At 32.6% G+C, this 20,322-nt stretch overlaps 1 protein-coding gene across 1 annotated transcript in view; it reads right to left on the bottom strand.

Moving 5' to 3' along the window:
• The window catches only part of CFAP47 (cilia and flagella associated protein 47), a 466,299-nt gene that overhangs the window by 331,558 nt on the left and 114,419 nt on the right, over positions 1 to 20,322 (bottom strand). Inside the window, exons 23-26 of the mRNA XM_024240715.2 lie at positions 16,399 to 16,493; positions 11,505 to 11,664; positions 8,193 to 8,388; positions 274 to 483 (exon numbers count right to left, since the gene is read on the bottom strand). Coding sequence (XP_024096483.2) covers positions 274 to 483; positions 8,193 to 8,388; positions 11,505 to 11,664; positions 16,399 to 16,493 — 661 coding nt within the window. The remainder of the gene's footprint in view (positions 1 to 273; positions 484 to 8,192; positions 8,389 to 11,504; positions 11,665 to 16,398; positions 16,494 to 20,322) is intronic.

The raw sequence follows: 20,322 nt of genomic DNA, 5'->3' as shown, positions 1-20,322 counted from the left end.
CATTTCATAGATGAGGAAACTGAGAGTCTCAGAAGTAATGTTAACAAAGCCTGGATTTGACCCCAGGCAGTCTAGCTCCAGGGTATAAATCGGTAGCCACTATTATGCTGCTTTTTGTGAGAGCACACTCACATTTGGAACTTTAGAAATAATCTTTATGTCCAAGGTTATTATATTAGATCCCTCTCTTTTTAACATTTTACCATGGTGTAAAATATAAATATGTTATTCTTTAATGTCAGATACAAAATAATGTACATTTAGATATCTTACCAGTTTTTTCTGTCATCACAGAAAAGAAGATTGGTAAAAAATGACACAGGTTTAGATGACTTGAAACTGAGGTGGCAAGTGAGCTTATTATTAATTCCACTGTGAGAGCCTGGGATGACTCTGCCTTTTGGAAATTTCACAGAAAGAGGGTGAATCTCTTCACCATCAAGAAGCCTTACTGTGGGAATCTGGACACATAGAGTTGAATTTCTGTTTAAAATAAAAAAAAAAAATGTTTCATTAGCTCAAAATACCTGCCAGTCATTGGCTTTAAATGTATATTTCATTTTTTTGAATCCTCAAGAAAATTAAAATAAGAAATATTTGTAATCATGTGCCTAATTATTAAAGATATCTTTGTATCATCTCTTATTTTCTGATCACAATATAAGATGGATGATAACTAAGAACCACTTGAGGTGATCAAATGTTCCTTTTGTTCTATAAGGATTAAAAAGATGTGACACCTGATTAAACACAATATTTCTTAATCACCATCATGATATAAATTACTGTTTTTAAATGTATTCTGATGAAAATTTACCAAAAGCTATCACTTTAATAAGTACAAACTTAATGCATATAGACTAAATAATATTAACAGATGCATATAAATGTAGGTAGATATTTGAAAATTTGGATATTATTAAGTACATATATACATATACTATGAATGTTTTTCAATCATTACTATTCAAAAATTCCACTTAATGCTGACACACTTAATTATACCCTTATAATTTTTATAGCCAATCCAAACTGTTTATTTTTAATAATATAATATGTATTAATAGTATTCACTTTAAAATTGAATTACTACTTATTATTTTTAGTGACCAATAAATATTTAATCATATTACTTTGTTTACTTATATATGTAAGAACTTACATATCTATGGCAGATAAGAGGTATCATCAAATGGGAATTATATATCCTTGCTATTTTAATCAGTGTGAGAATTATTTGGCTAATAAGAAAAAATAAAGATCTAAAATTGTATTAGTTAAACCTATATGCTACCTTGAATAAAAACATGGAAAGTAATTTATAAATTCAGTTTGAAAATAATTCAGTTGTTACTTAGCTAATTAACTTATCTTTGCATAAGTGATTAATGCTGTTGATTTTATCACATATGTATAACTTGGACACTGCATTACATTATTTCTTCAGTACCTCTCACATTCACTTCATTATACCATATTTAGCAAGACTCTACTTTTGAGTTGAAGTAGCTTTTAAATTGATACCTTTATACATTAATTCCAAAGTTGAAAAATTAAGAGATTAATTCATATATTAGAAAATGATTATTGATTTAAAACTGCTTTCTAGCACAATTTAATTGAAGCCACTACTATTTCCCGTTTAAACAACAAAGGTTAGTGTCTATTTATAAGATAAGGTCTTAAAGGAACTGCAAATCCCAAAGTTTTGATGATGTTGAACATTACCTAACAAAGTAAATGACATTTTGAGCCAGCCCCATGGAGTCTGTAAGTACTCAGTCCTGGCAGCATTCAGCACCTGTTAACTGAAGAGCCCCCTTGGACCCTGAATAACCAGCAGCAATACCCAGGTACTACACTGAGGGCCTTGGGTGACCCTCTGAGACTTGCTGGCTTCAGGTAAGATTCAGCACATTACCAGCTGTGGCGGCTATGGGGCAAAACTTGTTCTGCTTGTAAAAAGCAGAAGAAAAAGTAAAGGAGACTTTGTCTTGCACCTGAGGTACCAGCACAGCCACAGCGGAGTAGAACACCAAGTTGATAAATTTCATTATCCCTTCATGACAAAAACCGTCAAAACACTGGGGACAGAAGAAACATACCTCAGCATGATAAAAGTGATGTACAATAGACCAAAAGCTAATATCACATAGAATAGAGAAAAACTGAAAAACGTCTTCTAAGATTTAGAACACAACAAGGATGCTCACTTTCACTACTGTCATTCAACATAGTAATGGAATTTCTAGATAGAGCAATCAGACAAGAGAAAGATATAAAGGGCATCCAAGTTGGAAAGGAAGAAGTACAATATCCTTGTTTGTAGATTATATGAGCTTATATTTGAAAAACACTCTGCAAGAAAACTATTAGAACTGATCAATTCAGTAAAGTTGCAGGGTATAAAATAAACATAAAAAATCAGTAGCATTTCTATATACCAACAGATAACAATCTGAAAAAGAAATAAAAAATAATAGAATTGGTACCAAGGTAGTGGGGCATTGCTGTAAGATACCTGAGAATGTGGAAGTGACTTTGGAACTGGGTAACTGGCAGAGTTTGAAACAGTTTGGAGGGCTCAGAAGAAGACAGGAAGATGAGTGAAAATTTGGAACTTTCTAGAGTCTTGTTGACTGGTTTTGACCAAAATGATGATAGTGATGTGGACAATGAAGTCCAGGCTGAAGTAGTCTCAGGATAGAGATGAGGAACTTATTGGGAGCTGGAGTAAAAGTCACTCATGCTATGCTTTAGCAAAGAGACTGGTGGCATCTCACCCTTGCCCTAGAGATCTGTGGAAATTTGAACTTGATGGAGATGATTTAGGTTATCTGGTCAAATAAATTCCTAAGAAGCAAAGCATTCAAGTTTTAACCAGGTTTATTCTGAAAGCATTCAGTTGTATGCATACACAAAGAGATGGTTTGAAATTGAAACTAATGTTTCGAAGGGAATAAGAGCGTAAAGGTTTGGAAAATTTGCAGCCTGACCATGTGGTAGAAAAGAAGATAGCATTTTTCTGAAGAGGAATTCAAGCCAGCTGCAGACATTTGCATAAATAATGAGGAGCCAAGACAATGGGGAAAATGTCTCCAGGGCATGTCATAGATCTTCATAACAGCCCCTCCCATCACAGGCCCAGAGGCCTAGGAGGGAAAAATGCCTTTTTGGGCTGTGCCCAGAGCCCTGCTGCTCTGTGAAGCTTCAGGGCTTGGTACCCTGTGTCCCAGACGCTCCAGCTCTAGCTGTGGCTAAAAGGAGCCAAGGTACAGCTCAGGTCGTTGCTTCAGAAGATGCAAACCCCAAGCCTTGGTGGCTTCCATATCATGTTGGGCCTGCAGGTGCACAGAAGACAAGAGTTGAGCTTTGGGAACCTCTGCCTAGATTTCAGAGGATGTATGGAAACACCTGGATGTCCGGGCCAAAGTCTGCTACAGGGGCAGAGTCCTCATGGAGAACCTCTGCTAGAGCAGTGCAGAAGGGAAATGTAGGGTTGTATGGGCCACACAGAGTCTCCACTGGGACACTGCCTAGTTGAGCTATAAGAGGGCCACCATCCTGCAGACCCCAGAAAGGTAGAACCACCAACAGCTTGCACCATGTGCCTAGAAAAGTTGCAGGCACTCAACATCAGCCGGTGAAGGCAGCCACAACAGCTGTACCCGCCAGAGCCATAGGGACAGAGTTGCCCAAGGGTGTGGGAGCCCACCCTCTGCATCAGCATGCCTTGGATGTGAGACATAGAGTCAAAGGAGATCATTTTGGAGCTTTAAGATTTAATGACTGCCATGCTAGGTTTCAGACTTGCATGGGGCCTGTGGCCCCTTTGTTTTGGCCAATTTCTCCTATTTGGAATATGGACATTTACCCTGTGCTTGTACCCTCATTGTATCTTGGAAGTGACTATCTTGTTTTAGATTTTACAGGCTCATATGTGGAAGGGACTTGCCTTGTCTCAGATGAGACTTTGGACTTGGACTTTTGAGTTAATGCTGGAATGAGTTAAGACTTTGGGAGACTGTTAGGAAGACATGATTGCTTTTGAAATGTTAAAAGGACATGAGACTTAAATGTTTTTAATACTCACTTGCTTTCAATACAAATATATATATTTGTATATATTAATACTTAAATGTTTTTAATACTTAGTGTCTACATTTGGCCTTTCATATTTAAGCTTTTAATACATTTGTAATGAATTTTTGTGAATTGTGTGAAGCAGAGATACAATACAATTTGGAATATTTCATACAGATATTCAATCATTCCATCATTTACTGAATAACTTTCTATCTCCAAAGAACTTCAATAACATCTTCATCATAAATCCAATAACTATTCATCTATGAAACTTTTTCGAGGCTATTTTATTCCTTGGTCATTTTATCTATCCCTGTACCACTATCATATTGGTTTAGTCTTGAGGTTCCCTATGGCAAGCACTTCCCACCTTATTCTTCTTCCTCTTGGGGAGCTTAGCTATTCTTGATCCTTGACCCTTCCATATAAAATTAAAATTTTACTTTTCAATCTCCATGAAAACTTTAGTTGAATTTTTATTGAAGTCACATGAAATATGTAAATTTATTTGTGGAAAACATTTTTTACAGCAATGAATATTCCAATCCATGAATATCGGTATATTTATTTGAGTTTATTATTTATTTGTTTAAATACAGGTGTATTTGAGTTTTATAATTTTCTTTATACAGTTCCATACAGCTCATTCATACCTTTATCTATTGTATTTATCTTTTATCTATTATCTATTATCTTTTAATCTATTATCTATTTATCTATTTTCTTTTAATTTTTGATGTTATTATAAGTAGTAATTTAAAGTTGTGTGCTCTATATATTATATGCTGAAATTATATTGAATTTTAAGTATTTAAGTTATATTTGCCTATTTTGATAAGTGATCTTCCCAGTTTTAAAAAATCTCCTTGTAGATTCTTTGAATTTTCTATATGAAAAAATAATCTAATATACAGATAATGACAGTTTTGAGTTTTATTTCCTAATCCTTACACATTTTGTTTTTCTTATCCCCCTGCCATGTGCTAGGTTCTCTATTAAAATGCTTTAGGGAAGCAGTGATAATAAGCATCGTTGACTTTTCTGTTGTTAAAAGGTAATTCATGTATATTCCAGTTTTAATAACGATATTTGCTCTAGGCTTATGATAGGAACCTTAAACAATTAAAGAATATCTATTTTATTACTGTTTGTTGAGAGTTTTTCCATGAATGCTTTAAAAATTGTATCAAATGCCTTTATTCTCAATCTATGAAAATGATCATATCATTATTTAATGACATTTTAGAATTTTTGATGATAGACAAGCCTTGAAATACTGGAATACAAACAAGTTGGTCATGATCTATCTTATATACACGTTGTTTGATTCTTTTTTTTTTTTTTTTTTTTTTTTGAGATGAAGTCTTTCTCTGCTGCCCAGGCCGGAGTGCAGTGGTGCAATTTCGGCTCACTGCAACCTCTGCCTCCCAGGTTCAAGAGATTCTCCGGCCTCAGCCTTCCAAGTAGCTGGGATTACAGGCGTGTGCCACCATGCCCGGCTAATTATTTTTAATATTTTTAGTAGAGATGGGGTTTCACCATGTTAGCCAAAATGGTCTCGATCTTGTGACCTTGTGATCCGCCCACCTCGGCCTCCCAAAGTGCTGGTAGATTCTTTAAGGATAATTATATGTATGTTCTCATAACACAGTTTAGCCAATAATTCAGCTTTCCTATACTGTCATTTCCTGATTTCATAATAGAAATTTCTGAGATCATAAAACAAATTAGGCCACATTATCATTATTCTATAGTTTGATATATCTGTTTCCTGAAAGTTTAGTAAAACTTGACTGTAAAATCATCAGAGGATGTTTTCTCGTGAAGTTTCAAGTATTAACCCGAAGGCTTTCTACTTATTCCCAGTATATTTTTAGTAAATTATATACTTCTACAACTTTCGTATTTAAGTTTTCACATGTATTGGAATAGACCTCTTTATAGTATTTTGATTATCTCATTTTTTTCTTTGGATTTATGGTTATGCTTCCTTATTTCTAATATTATTTAACTGTCCCTTCTCTGTTTTGTTCCTTGTTAACTTCACTGTATTCTTATCCATTGTATTCCTCTTTCAAAGAAGAAACTTGGTTCCACTGAGTTTCTGTTTTGTATATATTTTTATATTCCTTGAATTTCTACTGTGTATAATTTTATCTCACCTTCTACACTCCATAGGTTAGTCTAAGAGGCTATTATTTGTAATCTTACTTATAAAGTTGAATGTTTAAAATTTCCAATCATTTTTTCTTTCCTAATATCAGTATTTAAGGTTATATATTTCCATGTATGGATAATTTTGCTGTACTTTATTAAGGTTTTTTCTTCAATCACTGAAATTTTGATGTTTATTTAATAAAACAGATAAAGTAAACAATGATGCCGGCCTAATTCTTTTTCTAAAGAAAGTAGCAGAAGTCTCAGTAGCTGTTTTAAGTTTAGTTTTCAGCTCTAATGTCCAGATGGTGTTTATAGTACTTGTTTGTATTATACACTGCTGATCCTCAGTGAATGTTTCCAAGATTTGGAATCTAGTATTTTAATTATTATTTATTTGTGAAATTCAGTATAATTTCTTCTTTTACTCTGTAGAATTTTTTTTAACATTTTCTAACTCATGGTGGATCTTGTTATCTTTTCTTTATTGACTTTTAGTTTATTACATTTATTTTTGGAGAACATAGTCTATATTATGTCAACCCTTTAAAAATTTTTGAGACTTGAATTATAACTATAGAATCATACATTGTCAATTTCTATAAATGTCTCATGATTGATTTAAAAATGTGTATTCTCTAATTGTAAGGTGCAATTTATACATGTTAAATGAATGAAGCTTGTTACAAATATTGTTCAAATATCTTGTCTCTGGACTCATCAACACTTCTGAAACATGTTTTAATATCCTAGAGTTATGAAGGACTAGTCAAATTTTCCCAATTTTAATTTGGAGGTGACATATTTTAAGACTATTTTAATTATGCATAGAATTTTAGAATTCGGTTGGCTTTCAGGTGAATTTAATCTTTTATAATTATTTGATGACTTTTATGTCTTAAAAACACACTTTACCTATAGAGGATATTGCATTTGAAATTAATACTGCTACCCAGCTTTATTTTGGTTATGCTGTTATATCTCTTCCTATCATTTCACTTTGGTGCTTTTCAGCTGAGGGTGATTTTGCTCCCCAGGAGACAAGTAGCCATGTGTAGAGATATATATTTTCTGTCACATCATGGGGAGGAACGCTATTGGGTAGAGGCTATGGATGCTGCTAAACATTCTATAATAAACAACATAGCCTCCCACCATACATATATATATGGACTTTTCAGGTGTAATTAAGGTCTCTGATCAGTTGACTTTGAATAAAGCAAGAGGGAAATTATCATGGATGGGTCTGACATAATCAGTTGAGATCACAAAAGAGGGTTTGACAGTCAGAAGCAGAGAAGTCTGAGAGATGGTATACTTTTGGCCTTGAATTAGTTGTATACCATGTTGTGAGGATGTGACCACATGGCTAGGACTTCAGGGTGGACTGAGTGTGTCCCTAGGCAAAAAATGATGCTTTAGTTCTATAAGGACCATGAAATTAATTCTGTCAACAACTTGAGAGCTTGGAGGAAGACTGAGCCTCAAGTGAAAGTGCCACTCCAGCCAACACTTTGACTTCTGCTTATTGAGACACTCAGCAGAGGATGCAGCTAAGACAGCTGGACTGCTAAGTCAGAGAAACTACAAGATAATAAACAAATTCATGTTGTTTGAGATATCAAATGCATGTTTTAAGGCACCACGTTTGTGATAATGTTTCACATAGCACTAGAAAACTAACATATTGAATTTTTAGGCTTGCTTATTACTTCATGAAGAGAGACACAGCAAAAGAAAATTTACAAGAAAATTTAATGACTAACTGTGAGATAATGAAGAAAGATTTTTTGTTTTTTTTTTTTTGTTAAATTTTAATGTATGGTTAAATATTTTAATAGTTCTTTCCAACTATAGAAACAAGCCATTATTATATAATTCTTATATAACACAGACACAAACAAAAAAGCACGTAAAGAAAATGTGGTAAATTCACATTAAGTATTTACCTGAAATAGTTTTGAGGTAAAATGTTGATATCCATCACAGTTTTTATATCCAAAGGAACAGGAGTGAAAAATATAAATGGAGGGTCAAACAATAACTCTGGTGATTTTACTTCTCCAGTAAGACATAATATTTTATAGCAAACTGGAATGTAATTTAAAAGCATAGGAATATCTGCTGTGTATTTCCCAGGACGATCTAATGAAAAACAAATTTTTAAGGGTATTTTAAATTAGTTAAAACACACAAAAAATTTACATAGCTGAACTATTACTAAATTTCAAAATGTACTATGATGTTACAACTTAATGGGACAGAATAAATTACCCAGAAATTAGATTTAGCTTGCTGAAGAACTTAAGACACATAATGAGGTGCTGTTGAAAGAAAACTGTTTTAAAGTACAGCTTGACTAGAAATGGAGCAAGTCTCTTTAATGTAGATTTTCATAATTTGGAAAAAATAAATACACCCTGGGAAAGCAGTGCAATTGAACATTTAAAAAATTATTTTCTGTGTTTTAATAGAAGCTTCCCAGGCCTTTAAAATATGCAGTATGAAGATGAGGATAGATCATTGCCATAAGGATCCCAGGGGACTACTGAGAAAAGGAGGTCCTGAGGTGAAAGGAATGTGCTGTATCCCAAATTTTTAAGTTTAAGAAATACTACTAGGGTTGACTGGCCAATGTTACCTGGTAGGAAAGGACAGGAAATTCCCAAGCCATAGCTTAACAAGAGAAAAGGTAGTTTGTGTTAGAGCGCAGGGCTTAACACGGGAAGCTAGTTTCTGGAGACAGTTTCCATCACAGCGAGTGATCAATACCCTTTCACACCGAAATCTCCAAGCATAGTGTGTGATAGAGAGAAAAGAGTGACCCAGTGATTGTGATTTCAAGCTGATATCTTAGAACCCTCAGATGGGACACCAGTGCACCTTAGCAAAGATTGGGGCCATCAAGGATATCTTCAGAGCAAAAAATGACAGTGCACTGGGTGATACAAGACCATGTTCAAAAGTGACACTTACTGCTAGAAGCAAAAGCAATGGACTCATTGAAATCATCAGCCATACTAGTGCTCTCTGTACTGAAGGCCATTACTTAATCAAATAAGCCCTTTACCTGATCAAGTAAGTAGTCTAGGGTTCTTGGAAAAAGGGAGGCAGCTGGAGAGGAAAGGAGAGGAGGAATAGAAAAATAATGGGCTCCCTACTAATAATGACAAATGAGTACTGGAAAGACTATGTGAAAATTTTAAATAAATTACGTATACTTTGAGCTGATGAAATAAGCTATAAAAGAATGTATGTATTTAAAACATTACAAATCTATAGGGAAATGATGGTTTCATTTCATAAATTTGATGTTGTTAAATTTGTTTTGGGGAGAAAAAATCATTTCAGAGTTAGGGAAAGTTTTAAGACTTATTGAATTCTGGATTTTGAAAGGCCTACTTTGAGATTATTTCAGAATTTCAGACCTCTTAAAGGGTTCTGGGGTGATAGAGAAAGGGATTCTTTGTATAACCTCAGACTATTGGAGATTCAATCATACCCTTTTTAAGCTGACAGTGTTTTCTCTCTCATCTGAGATGTAATTTATAAAGGCATTTTACGCATGTTTAATTCTTAAGAGTTAGGTTGTATTAGCCAGGCATGGTGGAGCGTGCCTCTAGTCCCAGCTACTCGGGAGTCTGAGGCAGAAGAATCGTTTGAACCTGGGAAGTAAATGTTGCAGTGAGCTGAGATCGCACCACTGCACTCCAGCCTGGGTGACAGGGCGAGACTCCATCTCCAACAATAACAACAACAACAACAACAAAGAGTAAAGTTGGGAGCCTAATAAAAGAAACCACAGATTTGACTGCTAGGGCCCAGTGCATATTGAAAGAAAAGTCAAATGGAAATGTTTTTTATTTCCTTCTAGATGGACCAGTCCAGTCCATTTTATCTGAGTATAAATGTTGACAGGCACATAAAGGAGAAGTTCTGAACAGAAAAATGGGTGGTAGGTTCAGCTGGAATAGCTTTGTGCTATTTCTTTCAAACCAGAATATGGAAGAAATGGAGATGAAACTAGAGAAATACATAATAAAACTTAGTTATTTTTACTAAACGAATTTCAGAATGCAAAGAATAGCTGATGTTTTCTATCATATTTTCAGAGATTTAAAGAGGTAATAAAAAGATTAAACAGTTTTAAGCCTACTAATCATAATATGCTATGAGATGTTTCTCACACACAAAGCTAAAATGATTATACAATGCCATGCTAATAGATATAATAGAACATCAACTTAATGCAACACAGTGCTAATAGAATATTATTGAGAGAGAGAGAGCACACTTCAGTGAACTCTCTAATAAGCTTTAAAGCTATAATAGATTCTTACCCTGCCTGAACTACTGATAACTGAGCCAGTTGTGGGTATTTTATCTAGATTACCACATGTGTAAAACTTAGTGTCCTCGGAATTTGGGTATTTTATAAGTCTAATAAAATGAAAAACAGATTACATTGCACTATAGTGGCTGAATGTGATAAGCAGAATTCTGAGAACGTTCCTTAAAAAATTAAAAATAGAACTACCATATGATCCAGTAATCTCAAAGGAAATGAAATCAGTATCTCAGATATCTGCACTCCTATGTTTATTGCAGCAATATTCACAATAGCCAGATTATAAAAGTGTCCATTGATGGATGAGTGGATAAATAAATTGTGATGTATGTATACACAGTAGACTATTATTCGTTCATACAAAAGAAGAAAATCCTGCCCTTTGCAAAAAAAAAAAAAAAAAAAAAAAGATTGAACCTAGAGGACATTATTGTAAGTAAAATAAGTCAGACACTGAAAGACAATTGCTGTATAATCTCACTCATATGGAATCTAAAAAGTCAAACTCATGGAAGCAGAGTGTAGGGCATTGTCTTCTAGGGGCTTGGGAGTGGGGGGAATGGGGAGATGTTGATCAAAGGGTACAAACTTTCAGTTATAAGATGAACAAGTTTCTGGGGATCTAATGTACAATATGGGTGATGATGGATATGTTAAGTCATTTCATTGTGGCAATCATTACACAATGTATACATACATCAAATCCTCACATTGTACACCTTGAATATATACCAAATTTGTCAATTAAATAATGTAACATTCAAAAATGAGATTAATAAAATTGCATTATTTATAATTATTCAAATTAAAAGAAATAACAAATAATCTAAACTTCTGTATACATAATAAAACAATTTCATATATGAAGGATAAATTGAAAGTATAACCACAAATATAGGAGAAAATATCTTACTTGGACAGAAACTTATGGTAACATTATACTTTTCATTTGGTCGTAGAATCCCATTCAGTACACTGAACTTGAATGTGCCATCTTTGAAAAGTTTACCAGTATTACTAAGATCCAAAGTCCATGTCACATGGTGTTTGGTAATATTATATAAAACAAGATTCTGCTCACACACACAAAAAGACAAAAAAAAGTTAAAAATTATAGCATGCAATCTAAAGTTTAGTTGTATTACCATCACAATTTGATGAGCCTATGTATAAATTCAAATGATTAATCATAGATAAAATGCTTTAAAATGATATTAGACAAACAAAGGGGTTTTTAGTCTGATGAAACTGTTCTCTATGACATTGAAGTGGTAGACATATTATTCCATGCATTTTTCAAAACCCAAAGATCTTATGTGAACTTAAATGTATGTAAATCAAAAACAATCAACCCAGCTGTAATACAGTGCATCACAGTCTGTAATCCATCTTGGAATGTTGATACACTGTCTTACAAATGTGTGAAATAACCTCATTGAATGTAGTTAGGGTAGAGAGAAATTGGCCTCAGTAACTTTGAAAAACTGTGTTTTTGACTGAAAGCTACAAGGCTAAAGAGTAAGAATTGTGTATGAATAATGTACTCTAGGTGATAAACGTGTCAGCAATTTTAATAGGCTACAGGTTAGAAAATCTGAAACTTCTTTATTTGAAATTAGGATTAAAAAATAAGTAAATAAAGTGTAAAAAATGAGAGGCAGATTTCTCATTGTCAGAGAAATTAGTCAAAAATGAGTAAGAGAGAAAGATGGGAATGGACATTGTGGTGCTAGATTAGAGATATCAGTCTGAGCTGGTGTTGGATGTATGGATAGATAGATATAGAGAGAGAGACACATATATAAATAATTATAGGTATATGTGTATATGTGGATTAATATATATACACATATTTCCTGACTCTATTTGTCGAAAGGGCCTAGAACCTGTGACACTGCAGTAGCAACTCGTATACACAGTGCTTAGACCTTGGTTTCTAAATATCATTCTACAATAAAAAGTACTAGGGGATCTTGGAGAAATGTTGATTTTAGAGCTGGAGCAAGTAAAATAAAAGATGAGCCTGGAACATTTGGTAGTACCACTAACTAAGAAAATACTTCAAAATCACAATGATGGGAGCCTGTCAAAGGACCAACGTAAAAGAGCTTATAATGGCCAAAGCAGAAACAATTTTAGCAACAAAATAAATAATGTAATATTAAATTATAACTGAAAGTACAAAAATAAATATATGTGTGTTCATGCTGACATATTATATAATAAAATAAATAAATAGGGAGAGGAAATAATCTTTTCTAAAGAAAATTTCCAAGTAATATATGTAATATATAAGTAGAGCTTAACCTCCTACCACTTGATTGTAGGCTAAAATTGATCACACACTTCCAAAGGGTAGAGTATGGAAAGTGAAAAATAGTAACTTCACAGTGGAGAAACCTAGTAGATATCACCAGTAATTAGTTATTTTCATATCATGTATTCCTTTATATGATGTGATAAAAAAACTATTTCACCTCGGTAACATTCTTCTCCAAAACCCATGGAAAATAAAAACTCAGTCTAATCAGGTGAAAAACACCAATCTCAAATTAAAAGACATTTTCAAAAAATGCTGGACAAATACTCTTTAAAATCGTGAAGATAATAAAAAATAAACAAGATTGTGAGCCTGTCACAGGTTGGATGAGACTAAATGCAATGTGCTATCCTGGTTGGACCCTGGGACAGTAAATGGACATTAGTGAAAAACCATTGATTTCTGAATAGAGTCTGTTGTTTAGTCAATAATGTTGTACTAATGTTAATTTCTCATTTTAAAAAAATGCCCTATGGTAATGTAAGGTAATGTTAGGTAAAGTTGGGTGAAAGCTATCAGAAATTCTCTGCACTACCTTTGAAACATTTTAGTAAATCTGAACATTATGGGCCTGACTTGCATGCAGACTCATCTTTCCAATGTAACCTGCTATTAAAATAAAACTATCAACCAGGTTTTTTCAGTAACTTTACTCTTCAAATATTTGAAGACTATAGAATGAGCCATACAATTATCACTACAACAAAGTACATACCTCATTTCTTTCTAAAGCATGATTGATTTAAAACATATAGGATAAACAATGAGCCAATTTTTTTTCCCAAGCCTTGAAGTACTCAAGCATCTATTTAGCTCTAATATTGGTATATCCTAACTATAAAAGGTTAATTTACACATTCTAAAGAAAACATGTTTCAATACAGAAAGTGAGCACAAAATCATACCAGCCATTTGAAGCTTAATTTTTGTCATTTTAAAATGAGGAAAAATTATTATACTTCCAAAATACTATCTACCTTCTATATCTTATAACTTTGAGAAATGAACTGATACAGTTATCTATAAAGAAATATTGGTTAATTTGTTCAGTATGTTTAGTGTTATTTTTTCTTTATATTTTTGCCAAAATGATATATGTATGCAGCTTACACAAAAAGTTCAAAATGCTTGTTTAAAAGCAGTTGTCCCATCAAATTCCTCTTCATCAAAAGTTCTGTTTCCCAGAAGCAACCAATTTTAGCCAATTGTGATTTGAGTTTTTATCTAAATGTGACGCCAATATGGCTTTTGTTAGTTTTTTATTGCTGCCCTAACAGATTACCACAAACATAGGGACTTAAGAAAACACAAATATATTATTATATATCACAGTTCTGTAGATTAGAAGTCCAATGCAAATATCATTTGGCTAAGATCAACGTGTTAGCAGGAACTGTGTTCCTTTCTGAAAGCTCTAGGGAAGAGCCCATTTCATTGCCTTTTCTAGTTTCTAGAGGCCAGCCACATTCCTCAGTTGGTGGCCTTCTTCCCCTATGTTGAACACTGCATCACTCTGACCCTTCTGTCATCACATCTCCCTCTGAGCACAGTTAGAAAAGGTTCTCTGCTTTTAACCACTCATGTTATTAGATTGGGGCCACCTAGATAATTCAGGAACATCTTCCCTTCTCCGAGTCCTTTACCATAATTATATCAGCAAAGTATCTTTTGTGATATAAGGTCATGTATTCACAAATTTTGGAGATTAACACTTAAGCATCTTTGGGGACATTATCTGCCTGCAGCATGATTATGTTATGGTTTATCAGCTTCAGATATTGTCTTTTGACTGCCCACTAGGAAAGATGAAGACTCAGTTCATTGGTACTACCTATACTCCTCACTCCACTTCCTATTTTTGGATATTCATATTTTTTAAAATTCTTCCATTAGTCAACTTGGTAATTTTAAGCAAAAAATATATATCTCTTGTTTTTCTTTTTCTCTGTACTTTAGACAATACTTTTCAATTACCCACTATGTAAAATGAATTTTATTTCTTTATTCCAAAATCCTTAAACCTTCTGTCAAATTAACCTTCCATAAACATATTAAGCCTTCTCTGTACCATATATCTTATATATTATGACTGCAAATATCATTCATGGGAAGTTTAAGTAGAAGATTAGAATCACATTTTTTTTTCTCCATGGGGCCAATGTCCCTCTTTCTCCTCAAAAGAGAAAATGCTATTGGTGTCTAGATCTTCTTTGCTTACATCGATTGAATAAAATTTCAATGATATAAAATAATCTCACATTTATGAAGGTATTGTTTTTATCTGAAATCCATTAAATTCAGTTAATTAAAGTTGCCTTTCTAGCCCCACACATAAGGTCTTTGTATCCTTGAAGTTCTATTCAAAGTAGTTTTCTTGACTTTTGATACTCTAAACAGTCACATTTTAATTTCAGTATATCCTTTATTGATCTCTAACTATAATTTTATATAGCACTCTGCTATTTTTTATTAACTGAATCCATTAAATTCAGTTAATTAAAGTTGCCTTTCTAGCCCCACACATAAGGTCTTTGTATCCTTGAAGTTCTATTCGAAGTAGTTTTCTTGACTTTTGATACTCTAAACAGTCACATTTTAATTTCAGTATATCCTTTATTGATCTCTAACTATAATTTTATATAGCACTCTGCTATTTTTTATTAACTGAATCCATTAAATTCAGTTAATTAAAGTTGCCTTTCTAGCCCCACACATAAGGTCTTTGTATCCTTGAAGTTCTATACGAAGTAGTTTTCTTGACTTTTGATACTCTAAACAGTCACATTTTAATTTCAGTATATCCTTTACTGATCTCTAACTATAATTTTATATAGCACTCTGCTATTTTTTATTAATGCAATGCTAAATATTCTCTCCATATAATTTTTCTTCAATGCTATAAAGGTTCAAAATTGGTTACAGGTATAGCAACATATAAGACAAAAAGGGGCAGTGCAAATACAAATTTCTATAATGTGTGCTGAGCTTTTTTATGCATGTCTCTCTGTTTTCCTTCCTAATTAGAAGAGAGGCAGAGTTATCCTGTAAGAAAAAATAGTAATTTAATAGAGAAGCTACTTTATTATTATTATTATTTTTCAGATTTATTATTGCCTCCTAGCACATTTTCTTTTATCTATGGAATATATTTCATATTAGTTTAAATTATAGCTTCCATTTGTATAAGGAGAATGGAATAATTTAATTATATTAAAATTATTTTAATATTCTTATTAATTATATGCATATATGTATTTATAAATAGCTGTATATGTATTTGTATATTTTGAAAATTACTCCTGAGAAATTTTATCTGTAAGTTTTCTAAAAAATGCCAGTATTCTTGCTCCAAAGAGCATAAACAATTGGGGAGAAATTAATCATAGGGAATAGTTCATATCACTCATGCTTATGAATAATCAACTTAACAAACTAAAATTCATAATCATGAAAAGAATTGTAAACTGTATCACTTCTTTATACATACCTGAGTTTTTGTGACCTTGTTATTAGGATTCATCTCATGTAAAGGGATTTCAAATAAAAACTTAGTACTAGATAAGTTCAATGGTGATTGCAATGCTGTGAGAGGAACATAAATATACTGATAAAATGTCAACAGATATAAGCCCATAGGTACTTCTTAGTATACTTTAAAACATTAAACAATAAGAAAATAAGATTTGTTTCTATATATTTTTATATTCCCAACCAGAAAATAAAATAACATTTAAAAACATTTCTAGCATATCTTGGTTTATTGAATTAACAAAGTTCCCTGTTGTGGAATTTTTTTAATGGTAATGAATTATAAGTAAAATAGGAAAATTATCCTTGAGATAATAGAAAAGATGATATTGAGCTAAGAAAAAGTAAACAGCTAAAATGATCTCCACACTAGAGTTTGAACAACACAGAAGTGAACAGAAATGCAGAAAGAAAATTTATTGGAATACAGAGGAAATATATAGCTGGCATAGCATGTAATATTTCCTAGATAAAACAAGAAAACTCTGGGAGTAAATGGCTATTCTATGGAAGATTAAGAAAAGGGGTATCTGTAAAAATACTCACTGCATTAGAGAAGATATTATAATCTACTGGAAAAAACCTATACTTCTTGAAACTTACCTCTAAGACATTTGTAATTCTTAATGAAAACTAAAGGGTATCACCAGCTTTTGAAAAAATAAGTAAATAAAATAAAAACAATTTCTGATCCTAAAAATGTATGTATCTTACACATGTTTTTATTATGCTACTGGAATTAATGGATTATTTGACAGGGGGCCAGGACATGTGGGATAGGAGAAAGTTATGGATAGTGTTCATCCTTGTGTTACTCCCAAAACCTGTCACGTGAAATCCTAAAAGAGACAATGTTACCACAGATATATAAAAAGTGGCACACGTAATATTGTCTTTCCATTTACAAATTGGCATCTAGGAATAACCAGTGAAAATAGTATGTTGACTATAACTTTAAAAACAAAGCATTGTTTTGGCATATTACTTCACCATTTAGAGAGCCTTATTTCATTAAAACAAATAAGTTATACTCTGCCTATCACAAATTTTTATAGAATCATTTTCTGAAGAAACCAAACCACCTAAGATTAAAGATCACAGACTAATTTCCCAGACATATTTCCTAAAATTAAAATATTCATTAGTATCCTGATTGCCAGACAGTGATATAATATTTAATGATAAAGCCAGCCTTTTGAGAGGTATTAATAAACATGAGCAAACAGGCAAGGGTCAATAGATATTAAAGAACTATTCAACATAAAAGAAAGACATAAAGGAAGAAATAATTCAGTAAAAATAGTGAGAATGTAGTCAACAGAAAAAAGTCAGTGAAATCATATTATAATTAGAAATAAAAGGTATTATTTTCCAAAAATAACAGGCTATAAATAAAGAAATAATTAGTAAATACTAAGAACTCTTGCTAGTTTAAAACTGCCAAAATAAGATTTTAAGATTTAGAAAAGTCAAGTAAGAAAAATATTGGGAAATTGAATAAAAAGATGAGGAAAATGGCAATAAGAGAGACTGCCTAAGATAATAAATAAATATATATATGCATATATATATACACATATATGACATAATCCATAAAGTATAAAATCCAACCAATAGTAATCTGAGAATATAGAAAACGATGATTGAAAATTTTCAAGGAAATAATTTATGAACGCTTTGTAGAACTAAAGGACATGAGTTCCCCATTTGAAAGAACACAAAAATGGAACACAATAGTGAAGATCAGAACCTGTGGGTTATAGCAAAAGCAGTGCTAAGAGGGAAGTTTGCAGCATTAAGTGCCTACATCAACAAAGAAGAAAGATCACAAATAACCTAATTTCACACCTTAAGGAACTAGGAAAACAAGAACAAACCAAAGCCAAAATTAGCAGAAGAAAAGAAATAAAGATCAGAGCAGAGCTAAATGAAATAGAAACCAAAAAACAACAAAAAGGATTAACAAAAAGAAAAGCTGGTTCTCAGAAAGTGTTTAAAAAATGGATAAGCTATTATACCAGCCAGACTAACCAAGAAGAGAGAAGATTCAAATAGACACAATCAGATATGAAAACAGAGACATTACAACTAATATGACAGATACGCAAAAGATCATCAGAGACTATTATGAGCAACTGTACACTCACAAACTAGAAAATCTACAGGAAATGGACAAATTCCTGGAAACATACAATCTCTAAGATTGAACCAGGAAGAAATAAAACTCCTGAACAGACCAATAATGAGTAATGAGATTGAATCAGTAATTAAAAAAAAAAATCTACCACCCAAAAGAGCCCAGGACCAGTGTATTCATAGCTGAATTCTACCAAACATACAAAGAATTATACCAATCCTCCTAAAACTATTTCCTGTAAGAACTGGAACAAGACAAGGATGCCAGCTTTCACACTCCTATTCCACATAGTACTGGAGGCCAGCTTTCACACTCCTAGTCCACATAGTACTGGAGTCCTCACCAAAGCAATGAAGCAAGAGAAAAAAATAAATAAATAAAAGGCACCCAAACTGAAAAAGAGGAAGTCAAACTATCCCTGCTCACTGATTAAATCTTACATCCTTTAAAGACTCTACTAAAAACCTCTGAGATTTGATAAATGAATTCTGTAAAGATTCAGCATACAAAATTAATATACAAAAATCAGTAGTGTTTCTATATACAAACAATAATCTAGCTGAGGATCAAATAATGACAGCAATCTCATTTACAATAGCTTAAAAATAAATAAAATACTAACCAAGGAAGTAAAAGATATCTATAAGGAGAGCTACAAAACACTGATGAAAGAAAACACAGATGACACAACAAATGGGAAAACATTTAATGCTTATGGATTAGAAGAATTAATTATCATTAAATGGCCATACTGCCCAAAGCAATCTAGAGATTCAACACAATTTCTATCAAAGTACCAATGTCATTTCTCACAGAATTAGAAAAAACAATCCTAAAATTCGTATCAGAATAATGAAACTGGACCCATACCTCTCACCATATACAAAAATTAATTAAAAATGGATTCAAGACCTAAATATAAAACCGTAATCTATAATGATCCTAGAAGAAAACATAGAAGAAGCTCTTCTAGACATTGACCTAGGCAAAGAATTCATGACCAAGTCCTCAAAACCAAAAACAACAAAAATAAAAATGGACAAATGGGACTTATTGAAACTACAAAGCCTCTGAACAGCAAAATAAACAAGAGAAAGAGTAAACAGACAACATACAAAATGGGAGAAAATATTAACTATGCATCTGACAAAGGACTAATATCCAGAATCTGTAAAGAACTTAAACAAAGCAAGAAGAACAAAACAAATAACCCCATTAAAAAGTGGGCAAAGGACATGAACAGAAACTTCTCAAAAAAAGACAAATATGCAGCCAACAAACATGAAAAACATTTCAACATCACTAATTATCTGCGAGGTGCAAATTAAAACCACAATGAGATACTATATTACACTAGTCAGAAAGGCTATTATTAAAAACTAAAAAAACAACAGATGTTAGTGAGGCTATGGAAAAAAAGTGAACACTTATATACTGTTGATGGGAATATAAGTTAGTACAACATTTATGGAAATAGTGTGGAGATTTCCCAAAGAACTAAAAATTGCACTACCATTTGATCTAGCTATCCCACTACTGGGCATAAACCCAAAAAGAAAGAAATCATGACATCAGAAAGACACCTGAACATATTGGATAAAGAAAATGTGATACACACATATGCACACGTGCACGCACACACACACACGCACGCACACAATGGAATAGTACTCAGCCATAAAAAAGAATGAAATCATGTATTTTGCAGCAACATGGATGAAAGTGGAAGCCATTATCCTCAATGCA

Source organism: Pongo abelii, chromosome X, assembly GCF_028885655.2.
Source record: "Pongo abelii isolate AG06213 chromosome X, NHGRI_mPonAbe1-v2.0_pri, whole genome shotgun sequence".
Taxonomy (NCBI): domain Eukaryota; kingdom Metazoa; phylum Chordata; class Mammalia; order Primates; family Hominidae; genus Pongo; species Pongo abelii.
Note: the sequence above shows the minus strand (reverse complement) of the source record. Positions and strands in the feature narration are given on the sequence as shown.